The sequence below is a fragment of the Clupea harengus genome, chromosome 19 (assembly GCF_900700415.2).
Source record: "Clupea harengus chromosome 19, Ch_v2.0.2, whole genome shotgun sequence".
Lineage (NCBI taxonomy): Eukaryota > Metazoa > Chordata > Actinopteri > Clupeiformes > Clupeidae > Clupea > Clupea harengus.
This window is the reverse complement of record NC_045170.1, coordinates 20,373,151-20,388,252: the sequence shown is the minus strand read 5'-3', so window position 1 is coordinate 20,388,252 and position 15,102 is coordinate 20,373,151. Positions and strand designations below refer to the sequence as shown.

Below are 15,102 nucleotides of genomic sequence, written 5' to 3'. Positions count from 1 at the left end.
TAGTTTTGGCAACAAAGAAGTCTTGTAAGTATGATCTGAGCCACTTGATAACTGTACATGAAAATCCAAGCCAATGTGCCAGTCTGTAGTAATATGTTATGATCAACAGTGTCAAAGGCTGCACTATGGTCCAATAAAACCTTAATGAGAGGTAAATGAGAATTAGCATGATTAGCATGGAAACCTGACTGAAAGTTAGTCATTTGACCTTACAAAGGCTTTGCATGGTAGGTTGGATATGGGCCGGTCATTGTTCAGTATGGAAACATCTAGATTATTCTTTTTGAGCAGGGGCTTCAAAAAAGCTGTTTTCAGGGACAGCTATGACAGACAGCAATGCCAGAAGAGTTGAGATTCTTGTTTTTTCAAGTGTTTCAAGTATAACACCTTTATAACAAATTGTCTTCTTTATAGTAATTCAAATTGTTAATAATCTGTTAAAACACTGTAAAGGTGCAACATCAACAATAACAAAACTCAAGACAGTTTCAACTTGATATATTTATCAAGTCATATATCAAGTCCCTTAAAGTTCAATCCATCATTCTTAGATCCTGAAAAAATGAGAAGAAACAAAGGTGGGCCCAAAAAAAGTAGGCATATATATCTAGCCAAGCCAAAAAAAAACAAAGCATTGTTCTCACCCCAAATTCTTCTTCTCTTGCAGTATGGCCCAAAAATCTAAATATCATACAAATCCACATTCTTCTAATAGGTACGTAAGAGAGGTATATAATTATACAAACTGGCAACAGGTTCCACACAGAAATCCTCCAGTTTTCTTGTCTAGCACCCTCTAATGGCTTCTCCACCTGCCTTCTTTGTCTCACAGATGTCCCACACATGGACTTCCTGTCTCTTTCAAAAGGTGTGTTTTTTTGTTAGACAACTTAATAGTCCCCTATCCTGACACAGCATCAGTAAAAGTCCTGACAGCAAATTTTACAGAGAAGAACAAATAAAGCATACAATGTCACCTTTTCCCAGTAGCCATAAACAATGGATGGACTCCCTTTAGGACTTTATTTAGACCACCTCGCTACAGTTTAGAGTAAACTTAAGTACTTTACTGGAATATACTGTATGTGTTTGTGAGATCTAAGTCCTATTGTATCTGTGGCAGTGTCACACCTTCTCTTTCTTGCCGGTCATTTTGGCTGTTGAGTTGTTAATAATTGAGATTAGATATGTTCTACTTTAATTTTTCCCTTTGAAAAAAGGTGCAAAAAAGGAGGAGATGCTTTGTAGCAAAATCAACCACAACAGTTCTCTTGGGTCGTGAATTAACCTGAACTAACACTGAGATATGTGAAAGCCTGTTCAGGTGTATCTTGAGGTGTATCTGTTGTTGTCTCTAGTCATCATGAGTGTGGAGGGGGGGTGGGTCTGGGATGCCAAGACACCACCGTTGAGCCTTCTGGAAGTGTCTTTTGCCTAATTCAATGAAACACTGATAAAGGAAAGTGCCTGCTTGATAACGGCAGTGAAATGCTTATGAAGGCAGCTTTGTTGTTGTTGTTGTTGTATCCTGCTGCTCAGGTTCTATGGTTGGGCAGTCATGTTGTTGTGTTTAGCACCTGTGGAAGGTGTGAGAAGGAGGGCCTTTACGGATCCCGGGTACAACACGCTGTGCATGTTGGCAGCTTTCACCAGCTTGTGTAATGTTTTTGTGTCCTGCTGCTCAGGATCTATAGTTGGGCAGTTGTTATATTGGTTAGGTTAGGTTGCTGAGTATGAGTACTTTCATGAGACAGTGAGAGAATTGGTCGCTGTGAGAAGTCCCTAACCAATAACACAAGGAATTTAACATATTTTCCTGTGTATAACTAATGGTAGCCATTACCGGCCTTTTCCAGATGAAATCATTCTTCTTCTATTTATGACTGTTTGTTATCTTTATTTAATTTAAGCTGCCACCAAAACTTGGGTGCAGAACATACAATATCCACCTCCTTGTTTGTAGTGAAGAATTTGTGAAACTGCTTTCTGCTAACACTATCCTCTAATGATACAGAACTCGCCATTTTGATGTTCATTTGGGCTGTATTTACACTGAACAAAAATGTAACCCAATTCTACTTTTTGCCTCAAAGATCAGATTTGTATTATTGTGTCGGTCTATAACAGACAAAAGCATATGGAAGGACAAGGGAGAGAGAAAGGTTTAAAACACTACTCATGAGAACTTGCAATTAACTCACAAAACAAGTGCTTCAATTACAGTAATCTTACCACCATTTTGGTCTTTGGGTCTTGGATGTACGTGCCTGTAAAGGTATAAGAGAAGTTGTGAATGGAGCTATTGAGACTGGTATTGACCCATCTGAAGGGCATCACAGGCCCCCTGCTGGACCCTCTGCAGTTTGCCTACAGAGGAAACAGGTCAGTGGATCAGCGGTACATAGGTTGTCATAGGTGTTCTGTTCTTTTGGAAGGTTTAACCAGGAAATCGGATAGAGGCAAACATCCGAAATTGCGCATCAAGGCTGGCAAGTTAAATGTATCTTAAAAGCATGCCGTTGAATACAAATATGTTTCTGTGTTCTGACCTCTCTAACCTTTGCTCTATCAGATCTTACTGTCGCCTGTAAATTGACACCATTCATGAGAGCTTGACATCTACAGTGGCACAGTGAGTAGACATGTAGTCTATCTATGCAAAGACTTGAATAGAAATGCAAAAATTGTTTCACCTCATACAAAAATGAAGAAAAGGCTCCCACCGCATATAACATAAACCCTTCCAGGACAAGTCAGTTTGCAGGGCAAGGTGCAAAAATGTGAAAAATAATCAGGTAATCAGGTACTATATCTTGTCCATTTTTACCAAATGTGATTTTGCCACTAGACTCAGAATCTCACAGCCTCAAAGTTCAAGCATTCTGCCAAGGCTTACCACTACTACAATAAAGTAACAAAGTCATTAAAATGTGCCGATAGCGTAACAGGATTGATGTACGCTGGTTGAAATCATATGTTCTCAGAAAAATAGGCTTATATGCTACTTAGAACTTACATTTCATTCGCTTCATCCTCAGCTTCAGACAAATGATTCAATATAAAATTCACAATCATTTCAGCCATTTTCCTCTGGATATTCAACTCCATTGCTTTCCTAATCCAGGGGATTTACCATTTCTTTAGTGTTGTAATGAGACGGACTCCAGATTAAATCTGGTTAACACCCGATCTACCCTCCAAAAAAGTAACTCTATGGAATGATAAATCTTGATATTGGATCATAAGCCTGACTGCCGCCTACTAAAATGTGCCTAAATAACTGAAGTCATTAATGATTTCTAATTTTTCGCACATGCAGTGACTCGTGGACAAAAGAGATTTGTAAATCTTAATCTTTGTTGTGTTGCACAAATAGGTTAAGTGTATAAAGGGGGGCAAGACTAGGACTTTTTTCCACAAAAGAAACTATGATGATAAATATATATGTTAGAAATCTGAACACAAATTGACCATTTACTTAGACTATGCTAAACATGTAAATAAATATACATTTAAAAGGAGAGTCTAGAAAAAGTGCCACGGTGGGGTGAAACAGGAGATAGTGGGTGCTGTTGAGGAGACTGACCGTTAGGAAGAAACTGTTCTTATGGTGTGTGATTTTGGTCCCGATGGGCCGCAGCCTCTTGTCAGAGCGGAGTTTTTCCAAAAGTTTGCCACATAGTGAAGGGGCAGGTGAGGATGGACTCAGTGATGACAGTGTGGAAGTACACTATCATGACCTTTGACAGGTAAAATGTCTTGTTCCTGGGAGATTATGGTGCCAAGGAAGCAGTATAACTCCACAGTACTAACTGGGGAGCCAGACAGGGTGATGGGGGCAGGTGGGGCTGTAGTCGTCCTTGAAGACCACAAGCAGCGCCAACGTTTTTAGAGCATTGAGCTCCAAGACACCAGGCCACCAGATGGTCAGTCTCACACCTGTAGGCAGACTCATCATCACCACTAATGAGCCCGGTGAGGGTGGTGTCATCTGCTAACTTCAGGAGCATGACAGACTGATTACTGAAGGTGCAGCTGTCCGAGTAGAGGGGAGTAGAGGGGAGAGAACAAAGCCTTTCAAAGCAGGTCAAATATTTCTGATCCTGAAACCTTGTTTTCAGCCATTGTCAAGGCAGGATATGCTTCAACCCAAAAATGATCTGACTGATTGTTTGATCTAAAGGCACAATATTTGTGGTGCAACTGACAAAAAATGTAATGCTTTCATTATTACTGTGTCTTGTTGCCCATTCTCACGCAGAATACATGAATCTCCTAATTGGTCCTAAAACTCAACCCCCAGAGTGTTTTCATTTTAACAAAATCTTTCAAATAATCAACTAATTTAGTCTGAATAGATACGAACATTACAGCCTTTAAACTTTAGCCTATTTAAAATACAGTTTACAGTGTGTTTGACTGTGGCCTTTAAGTGTGCAGAAAATTGTAGGAATTATGTATATGGGCCTAATTTATGATGAATTCTCATTTTTCCTTCCAAAAACTGCTGTCATTATTTGACCAACAGATGGCCACATAGGATAAACTATTAAAAGCACTGCAACTTAAAGCTGGCAAATTATGATTTATGACAGCACAAAATTGGTTAGATCATGTTGATATCAGGCTGTGGGGTGCGGGGAGGATTTGAATCACATGTGATTAATTTTAGGTTTGGCAAATCTGATCTCGGCGATAGTTTTTTTTTTTTTTAGTTGGCTATGACATCTCGAGCAAAGTACCGGCACAACCCTGCAGGTGGCAGCAAAATGTCATGTGCGGCATCGTTTAGCATGAGACTTTACAAGAGACATGAGAAAAAAGAATACAACCCGTTCGACAGTGGGGTTTAAACGTGAATACGGCGAGCTAGCGATTTGGTCGGTCGGTAGGTCTGGTCACGCTGGAGGAGTGCTCCGCTGTCGGCCGTTTGTACTTGGCATAAGCGAGAGGGAGAGTAAAGAGGACAACACGCGGGTATTTAGTTTAGAAAGAAAAGACAAAGCGGCTACATTCATCATATAAAGAAGCAGAGATAAGAACTACTCTTTTCTTTTAACGTTAATTTGATTTGGCTAACTAGCTAGCTAGCTGGTTATTAGCCAGCAGTCACCGGCTAACGTTAGCAGAAAGGAGACAGGCTTGTTCCGTTCTTTTCCATTTAATTAACGTGTGCTCTTCATCAAGACGGGCGCAGTACTTTTTTCGTCTCCAGTGCACCTCATAAAGCGGAAGTTATTGATTGCAGCGTGACCAGCGACAGTGGGAGAAAATGACGGGGAAATCAGTGAAAGACATTGACAGATACCAAGCAGTCCTGACATCCCTTCTGGCTTTGGAGGATAACAAGTTCTGCGCCGACTGCCAAGCAAAAGGTAAACGCTTGGCTTTTTCTTGTCACCACCGTGACTTTGGTTGTCATGTCTCGCCCTGTTGTTTTGCAACCCGGTTGGTTCCCCAAAGAGTCACTTCCGAGCACAGCTTGGCAAGTCTGTACCCGTAACCTCAGTATCCCCTGCGGTGGTGGAACTTTATTTTTCACCATCTCTAACTGCATCAGCCTATTTCGACCTCAGGCAGGTGTTTGTGTATTTTGAGTACATTTCACGCAGGGTGTGATTGAACTGACTAATACGTCTGACTGACAGAGCTCCTACGTTTGTGGATGTGTGTTGCATTTCCTTCATACTTTTTAGCTTACGTTGATTGCCGAGCTTTCTAATTGAGAAATAAGGGCCGAACATATCAGCTTTGACGGGGTTGTGGTCGTTGTTTGTTTTTGGCTGCCTGAATTGCATATCTCATTTTCAGGCGTGACTTCGTCGTTCTTGCGGTGACAAGTCCAGCACATCTTGTTTTGCAATGTGTTCACTACTTCCTGTTTTTACTTTTGCTCAGATTGCAACCTAATTATCGTGCCCTTACGTACCAAAGAGGAACAAGCTGTATATTTTAGACCGTCATGAGGCAGGACATTATTGATTTATTAGAATAATAATACATTTTATTTAAAAGCGCAGGCCTTCAATACACCCAAGGTCTCTTCAATTAAAATCATTCAAAATAACACATTTATTAGAGAGCAGTCTCGCATTAGAAAGAGCATAGTAAAAGATTGAAATGTAAATATAATAAAGATGGTATATTGAAATGTGTATAAGGAAGTTGAATTGCAGCCATTTCAATAGCAACATACAAAATATATACAGGCCGATGTTAAAGGCCTTCAGAAGTTTGGGCAGCATGTCCGTGGAGCCTGTGTTCTCCTCCGACTGACTAGCGTTCCTAACCCTTGACCTTCACAGTGGACAGTTCTGTCTGGCCTCTGTCTCAGGGCTCAGGAGGAGATATGACCCCTGTTCGTCCGTCCCCACTGTGACCCGTCATCGGCTGGCTGTAATCTCAAATTCCTCCCTATCCCTCTCTCTTCAGAGGCTGCCCTCTTTCTACCCTCATCACATGCCTCTTACCCGCCCTTCGCCCCTCTCACGAACACGCTGTGGCCGGGGTGGGCCACTGACTAGAGCACAGAGATTATAGAGAGTCACAGTCCTCTGTATCAGTGCTCAGCATCTGCTGGTCATCACAGCAGAGTCAGTCAGCCAGCAGCAGTGGTTTAGGCTGTGTACTGAGGACTTGTGGTTTGTGTCACGCAAACATGCTTTAGCTCTGGTGACCCACTCACTGAAGAATGGGTGTTATGGATGCCGAAACCATCTGCTCCCGATCACAACATGGTCGGCACAGCAGTGGTTTCTTGCTACGCTGCAGATCTTGCAGAGCCCTATTCACACACATACACACACATTTACACAGATGCATATATGCACAAACTGACTCGCACACCAGAATGTCTACAGACTCCTGAAGAGAAGCCAGTCTTTGGCTTCTGTTGAACAGTCCTGTGCAGGGCTTTGACTGGGCGCCTTGAAAATGAGAACAGCGCCTGGAGCTCTGGAAACATGCGTGCATGTGGGGAAAAAGCCCTGGATGGTCTCCATCTGCTTGAGGAAGCAGTGCCACGTGGTGGTGTGTGTGTGTGTGTGTGTGTGTGTGTGCAGTTTTAGTGCAGCTAATCATGTCAGTGCTTAGACTTATTAGCAGGCTTGTTTGGAATTAGTGGGTCGGCTGGCGAGGGAACACAATGGCTGCTCACCGATGCTGCTGCACGACGCACCTTGGCCCTTCTCAGTGCAGTACTGCGTAGGCCTATCCATTTCTCAGAGTGGTTTGTTTGATTTATACACAGTTAATGTAAGCTTATCTCACCCGAAAGATTTGCAACCAACTCAAGAATCAGGTCACTCCTCTCCTCTCCTGTTCTCTCCAGTCAAGTCTGTGTTGTAATCACGCTCTGCCGATGTCATGGATTGCCAGTGTTCTGCTGTGGCTGTGCTGTGATTCAGAGAGGCAATGGGATTGCAGGCCTACGTGGAAAGGAATGCTGGCCAGATAGTTATCAAGGACTGGCAGATAATTAAGTGGTCATCACTGTCCTGTGTCATGTGCCTGAGATGAAAAGCATATGATTGACCTGAATTAGGCTACTGAACGCTTCCTGACACTGTTCCTGCTCCTACCTCCTCCATTTCTCTCTCCCCTCTGTGTTTTATCATACCTCCCTTTTACCTTAAGCTTTCATGCTCATTCCTGTTTAGTTTTTTTCCTTTTTCTCCCTGTATCACTCTCCATTTGACCCCTTTGTTTCTCTCTCCTCAAATGAGAATCCTATCTCTGTCATTTTCTCCATTTCTTCCTTCTTTTCTCTCTCCTTTTATTCATCCCTCCCTCCCTCCCTTTACCTCATCTCCGTCTCCTCTTCTCTCGTCAGTTCTCTGAGGTAATAGAGTATTTGTATGGTGGCGCTACGCTATTGAACCTTTTTCCCATGAGTCATTGCACCCCGACAGCTGGGAATCACATAATAGCCTAACCTGCTCTGGTGTTCATGGCAGTTAGTACTCCCTGTGGAGGTGTGTGTGTGTGTGTGTGTGTGTGTGTGTGTGTCTGTCTGTGTCTGTGTATGAGAGAGAGAGGATGAGTATGTGTACCACACATGTCCTGGTCTATTGCTCATGCAGGGTTGTCAAATGTAGAGGCACAAATAAGGAGACATTCTCACACACACACACATACACACACTTCCCATGCATATAAACTTAAACACACATGTACACACCAGTGGTGACGCATACAATGTATTTGTGATATGCATGGGAAGCAAGTGTTGATAAGTTCACCATAGGTGTCTTTCGATTGAAAGGCACTCTTACAGACCTGTGGAGGCGGGAGGAAAGAGCGGTCCTCCACATCCTTTGCTGAAGCCAAGGTGTTGGAGAAAAGGGGGTTGTTACAGCCCCTTTGTCTTGGTATCAAGAAATGGTGTGGGTGACTGTCATTCTGTACCGTAAAATGCAGTTCACGATGCACAACATCCACCCCTCTGGGTGAAACATACTTGCTAAAACCTGGCCTAGATGCTGTTCACGTAATGTACGTCCAGAGAAAATGGCCTGGCAAGTTCATCTCCGGCAGTCCACAATTCAGGATAAAAAACTAGCCGCCCTGCAGTTAAAGGAATGACCATCCCCTGCCAGTTAAGTGCTTCTCACTGCTATCATAATTTCAAAGAGCTGGATGCCTTAATCTCATGTCTCCAGCTGAGTGGTTGTCAGTGAGATCAGCAGTATGTCAAAAATGTAAATTGAAGGAAGGCAGAAATGGTACCCCGCCTCTGTAGTAGTAGCCGACCTATCACAAGTCTTCTCAGCTGGCACAGAATGTAGGCCTGCAGTGACTCTGCAAGTATTGGAGAGAGTACGAGTGACCTTCACCTTCACAGAGCCAGGCAGGGATGGAAGCCATATGGCCATGTGGGGTCTTCCACACTTTTGGCAAGGATTTCACTTGCACTCGATACCACGGTGACAGAAATGCTTCAGCTGACTGAAGCATGGGGGCTGTAGCTTCTGAAAAAAGTGCCTGACATTTGCTGCTGATCATAAAGTTCATAAAAGGATGATTTTTTTTGTGTAATTGTACATCATCATGACTCCCTACACGTCATGCATAGAACTACTGCCCTTCGAGAATAAATGGATCACTATTGGTTCTGAACCGAAGTCCAAACCTTGGACCAGTTAGTAAACAGATGTGGAGTGTCTACACACCAGAGCGAATTCCAGGTAGGTGTAAACCTACTTGGCAATAAATCCAATTCTGATTGTGATTCTGGAGGAAGCGTTTGGGACTCACCTTGCTGACACACATGCACACAGTCAGAAGGGGGGTGGAAGAAGAATGGGAGTATTGTGTGTCTCCTGATTGAATCATAGGGAGCGTGCTCTTCAGTTAGAAATGGTGCATTGTGGTGGTTGGGGGGGGGGGGGGGGTGGTCATGCATCAAGAGAAAGAGATAAGGGACAGCAGCTTGGCGCCAGACAGAGAGCAGATGAGAGGCGGGGGGGTTCACATGAGTGTGTGTGTGTATCAATGTGGGAGGCTGGATGTATGCATGCTTCAAAACCCAGGTCTGAAATCATGCTGTCTTGCATCCCACTTCTGACCCCATCGCTTTTAAAAAGCACATAGCCTAAAGGAAGCATTCCACCCACGTCCTGCTGAATGCGGGGCAGATTGTGGTATTTAGGTTATTGGTTGACATTTTGGTCAAGGATCGTAATTGGATTTGCTCAGTAATTAACATTTTTTTCACCGTGAGCCTTCCTGATAAAAATGTCACATTAGCTTGACGAGCGCGCAAAGAAAATATTGAAGCCCGGCAAAGAAGCCGAACAAGCTGAGCTAGATAAGGAAGTGGTGCCATCGCTGACCTCTCTCCGGCTTCCTCAGCGGCCCGGACCCTCATTTGCACTCCCGTGTTCGGTGGTTGCCATGGATACCTCACCTGGGTGGCTGTTGAAGGTAGAGGGAATGAGATGATTTCTGGATGGAGGAGGGGCGTGTGGGAAGAGGATGTTGTCGTGCGTGTGGGTGGGTTGTTCTGTGCCTTATGCCACCTGACCCCGTGAAGGCAGTTTCGGAGGCTCTCGGGTACCCTCTTCAGGGACGCCCTGCCACTGGAATGGCCCCCCCCTCATCACTCATCACACCCTCCATATCTGCCCAATCACCCATGCACTCCAACTCGTTTAATTAGGCTTTAGACCTACACACTCAATCAAGAGCACTCAGTGTGTGAGTGAGCGTGTGAGTGAGCGTTTGAGGGAGTGTGTGACTGAGCGTATGAGGGAGTGTGTGACTGAGTATGAGTGAGCGTGTGTCTGTTTGGAATCACTGTAGAAATCTTGTGTGTGTGTGTCTGTGTGTGTCCCTTTCGCCTGTGCATAGCAGGTGGGATGCTCTTGTCACACTCACAGAGGTCATGCAGTTTTGAGTGAGATTGCAGGTGTATGATGCAAAACGTGGTGAGTCAGGTTTGGTGATGTTTTTTTTTTAGGTAAGATGGCCTTAGTTTAACTAAATAGCAAAGGATGTTGTCGCATAACACCAAAGACCTGAAGCTTTGGACAAAATGGCATAATGAAAGTTTTAAATTATTTATTTTTTCTGCAGATAAATCATATCAGCTTTAATTTGCCCTGATTTCCACTGCGCTGGACTCCTATAATTGCATAAATCCCATAAACTGACTTGTTTATGTGACAGGCTAAACAGCAGTAATGGCTATTGCATTAGCATAGACAGGGTTTTTTTTTCCAGGAATTTTGGGATGACATCTGAGCTGCCATTGCAGAAAAGCCCCTGGTAGTGCTGTCTTGTATTTCCACGGTGTACAACAAATCCCTGCCTTCTGGTCCTGCCTGTGTGTCAAACATGCTACAGATTAGCATCCAGTCACAAGACTGGCCTCATGAACTGGATGCTTCAGCTGCAGCTCCAGCAAAGACCAAGTCAGAGAGAGATGAGGTGTGGACACTGAAGGGGGTCTCACAACTGCTTATAAGGCACATTCAGATTGCATTGTGGATGTGTGTGCGTTTTATATTATTGCATAGTGCTACAGTTATGTTATACACTCTCAATTCATCACCCACCACCTGAGGTACAAGAGTGCTTTTCACAATCAGCAATGGATCTCACGCTCCGTCTGTATCTGTATGTTTTCACAAAATGGCTGCCAGAGAAGTATGTCTGAGTTGTTTTGTGCCTAGAAAAAACATCTGTGACAAAAAAAATACATTTTGGCATCTGTGGTTGTTTGGGCAGACAGAGTGGGGTTGTTTAATCAAAGTAAAGCAGTTTGCTTTAGCCTCTAGTATCAACATTATGTTATTGGCAACACTGCATGTTATGCCCGAACATTCTCAGCCAGGTTGTTATTGCAGTGTTTTCCTTGAAAACATTGCATTCGAATGATTTCACGTGTGTGTGTGTGTGTGTGTGTGTGTGTGTGTGTGTGTGTGATGTACTTTTCGTTTGACATCATTTTGACACCATCTTCAAATAGACGAAATGGCGTCTACTAAAGAGGAAGTCGTTGGCCTAGCCTCTACTGAGACCTGTCATTTCCAGACAGGCTTCAAACAGACCAGTATAGACTTCTGAAGAGGAAGTCACGTGGATCTGCTCTAACTAGAGTGGCTTTGACTACAGAAACTCATCACAGTGGTTGCATGTATTATTCAGCACTAGCTTTTATCCAGAGCGACTGGTAGAGAGCATGTGCATCTATTAGGCTTAGCACTTCCCACTCCTTGGGAATTGTTGATGTTAGGCCCTTGATCAAAAAGCCAGCCTGGGCCAGAGTGCATTTAAGGTAGTCCCCCCCTCTCTTGTGCCAATTTGATGCAGCATTTAGGCTATAGGCATAGCTGTTTTTTACACAAAGAGATTTGAAATATTGGGCACTAGCAAACTGTATACCGCAGTCAAAGTGGTGCTGTCATGGCAAAAGGTGTCCGGGTGCCAAAGGGGTCCGGGTGATGTAATATTGGCTTTCGAACGACTCTTGAGTGACAGTTGCTATACCAACGCTAGCATTACGTCACCCGGACACTTTTTTGGAAGTGAAAGACTTGCGCTGCATTAAATACCCCAATAACGCAATTTACCCCAATTTATCCCATTATACTTCTCTACCTGGGACCAGCTTGCCTGTATTTGACCTGCCATAAACCAAGCAAAACAACCATGTGCTTGATGTTTGACTGTGTTAGGAAAGTTGTTGACTCGCTAGTTTGTTATAGTATCAAAGTAATCAAATTTCAGGTTCGCGCTAGCATCTTGTTAGCGATTAGCAATTCCTTTGTTGTGTTGCTCTAAGAAAGTCCTTAATGTGTTGTGATTATTAGACATATCTGACGGCACCCACAATTACATTTTCACAAAACAGGGAATTGTTTGCAGCACCTTTAACTGTAGAGCACAACGAAGTAATTGCTAATCGCTAACGAGATGCTAGCGGCGAAACCTGTTGAAATTTGCTACAGGATACCTGCAAGGCAGGTGTAGCTAAAACTACAGCTTAGTCTCTTAATATTGTGCCTAAAAGGACACTGTAACCCGGACACTTTTTGGCTATCAGTCAGATAGTCTCAAGAGTTGTTCGAAAGCCATCAGCTGCTTTTTAGTCGCTTAACATTGGCTGCCAGTCTCCTGTAAGTAAGCACATAGGTTTAGCCACTAGCATCTCGTTAGCGATTAGCAATTCCCCCGTTGTGCAACAATCTTAAGCGACTAAAAAGTAGCTGATGTCTTTCGAACGACTCTTGAGACTCACTGACTGATAGCCAAAAGGCGTCTGGGTTACGTAGTGTCCGTTTAGGCACAATATTAAGCGATTAAAAAGTAGCTGATGGCTTTCGAACGACTCTTGAGACTCACTGACTGATAGCCAAAAGGGGTCCGGGTTACGTAATGCTAGCGTTGGTATAGCAACTGTCACTCAAGAGTCGTTCGAAAGCCATTATGACGTTGCCCGGACCCCTTCTAGTGCCCGGACACCTTTTACCATGACAGTGCCATGGCGACCTCATGTGTAATGTCATCATACATACCCTGAAATGATGTCTGCGGGTAGGTCATAATGAATAGGCCTGAAGCATTCCAGTGAAGGAGCAAGGATGGGCCTGCTCCAGCGCTCCTCCGCATGTCCCTGAATAAACCATTGGGTCCATATGCTCAGAGTGGGGTCTGCTGTGCCCCTGATGAGGTCAGTGTCTGGGCTGGAGGCATAGGGTGTGAATCTCCTCACCAGAGGGTTAGCCGCTTAAATGTACTGGCTGCCCCACGAAGATAAAGGCATTAAAATGAACAAGGAGTACGCATCCGCATATCTAACAAGCACACACCAAAGGATGGTACATCCAATGTGTGGTTCCCACATCCCAGTTACAGGATGCATTTCTGAATGTCATGCTTGGTAAGGTCTCAACACTCTCCTGAGCAGACTTCTGTCAGGTGTTTCGACATCTTGCTCTTCCTTATCTTCGATATTCGATATTCTCAGAAGTCCCATGGCGGACCTCTGGATACAACTGGGTTAAAGGGTCCAGTACATTTTTCAGTGTGTGTGTGTGTGTTGTGCGTTTGTTTCAGAGTGCATGTGCTTCTGACTGTGATGGTTGATCCATATTGGCTTTGTATGTTTGTGCACTTGCATCTTGACTCTTTGAAGCTGAGAAGTCTTTCTAGCGCCTCATTAGAGCTTGGCAGTCAGATCCTACAAGATTACACAGCCTGATGTTTCTTTGCAATCTGTTACTGGTGAGAAATGGGTTAATGCCCCCCTCTTTCTGTGTGTGTGCACGTGTTTGTGTGTGTGTGTGTGTGGATCATATGGAAATGGGGACTTAGGCGTAAGCCTCGTGGGATCTGGGCTCACCATATGCCTGCTGTCTGTTCCACAATATGCTGTCTCCCACTGTCTTCCAGTCTTGTGTGTGTGTGTGTGTGTGTGTGTGTGTGTGTGTGTGTGTGTGTGTTTGTTTACTCAGTACACATCACCCTGGCTGAATCACAGCCATCTATGATACAGGAATCAAAGTCCAATCTGTTAGTTCTCTCTGACAGCCCATTTCTTTCACCCCCCCCCCCCTCCTCTGTTCACAGCTCCCCCTCTTCTAGTTCCTCTTACTTAGGTCTTTATTTCATCTGTCAGTTTCCAAACCGTTTCTCTCTTTCCCTCCCTCCCCTTTTCTTTTAGATCTCCATGTGGAATTTGCGTAGTCTGGCCAGGTTTCTCATGACATTATCTCTCTTTTAAAGATGGATCTCCATTGATTGGAGGGTTTGTTTAAAGCAGTGTGGCTGCCATCGCTTGGGCTTGTGTCAGGAGGCCAGCTCGTAACTCGGCTCATGGTGCGTAATAACTCTCGACGCATGGCTCAGGCCCAGCGAGGGCCTGTCTGTGTGTACCACATCCCACACAGAAGAGTGCAAACCAGTTCAGACCAGGATACAAGGAGAACTGTGTATAAAAACGTCAGAATCTCTAGTTTGAGAAATAGATGCCTCACAGGTCCTCAACTGTCAGCTTTACTAAACAGTACCCAGCAAACACCAGTCTTATTGGAGACATCGTTTAAAGTGGCGGGGCTGGCATCGCTCGGCTCATGTCAGAAGGCCAGCTCGTAACTCACGGCTCATCTGGCGTAATAACTCTCGAAGCATGGCTCAGACCCAGCGAAGGCCTGTCTCTCCCAGTAGGTGCCCCGTGGCCTGGGCACCCTTGCACAGACAGACATACGGTAAACGTCTGGTAGCATAAACAGACTGAAGAGGAAGTGGAAGCCAGAGCTCTTGTTACTCAAGCCAACAGACGTGCTGAGCTTGCTAGATCAAAGCTGTATCCTTTTGGCTGCGGAAGCCAAGGGAAGGTTCATGTAACGGTAGTAAGTCTCGTTCATTGCTAGATGTGATAATACAGTACTGATGTTGGGACACTGGGGCCTCATGTACAAACGTTGCGAACACACAAGAATGTTGCATACGCACAAAAAACGTTACATACGTATGCATCTTTCACGCTCAGGAGCACCTTGCTGCACTGCTAGCCTAACCTTACGAGTTTGTTTATGAGTCTGTAGGCCCACATGTAGTCTAGTAGCCAGCCCATAGAGCCCCATTGTGAACCCGGAA

At 44.3% G+C, this 15,102-nt stretch overlaps 1 protein-coding gene across 3 annotated transcripts in view; it reads left to right on the top strand.

Moving 5' to 3' along the window:
* Positions 1–4,638: 4,638 nt before the first annotated feature.
* smap2 (small ArfGAP2) overlaps positions 4,639–15,102 on the top strand; it is a 38,156-nt gene continuing 27,692 nt past the window's right edge. The window contains exon 1 of one of the 3 annotated variants that reach the window (XM_031586516.2): positions 4,639–5,375. In XM_031586516.2, the coding sequence (XP_031442376.1) occupies positions 5,273–5,375 (103 nt within the window). In that variant the 5' untranslated portion in view covers positions 4,639–5,272. The remainder of the gene's footprint in view (positions 5,376–15,102) is intronic. The other 2 variants (XM_012831511.3, XM_012831512.3) reach the window with 2 other exon arrangements.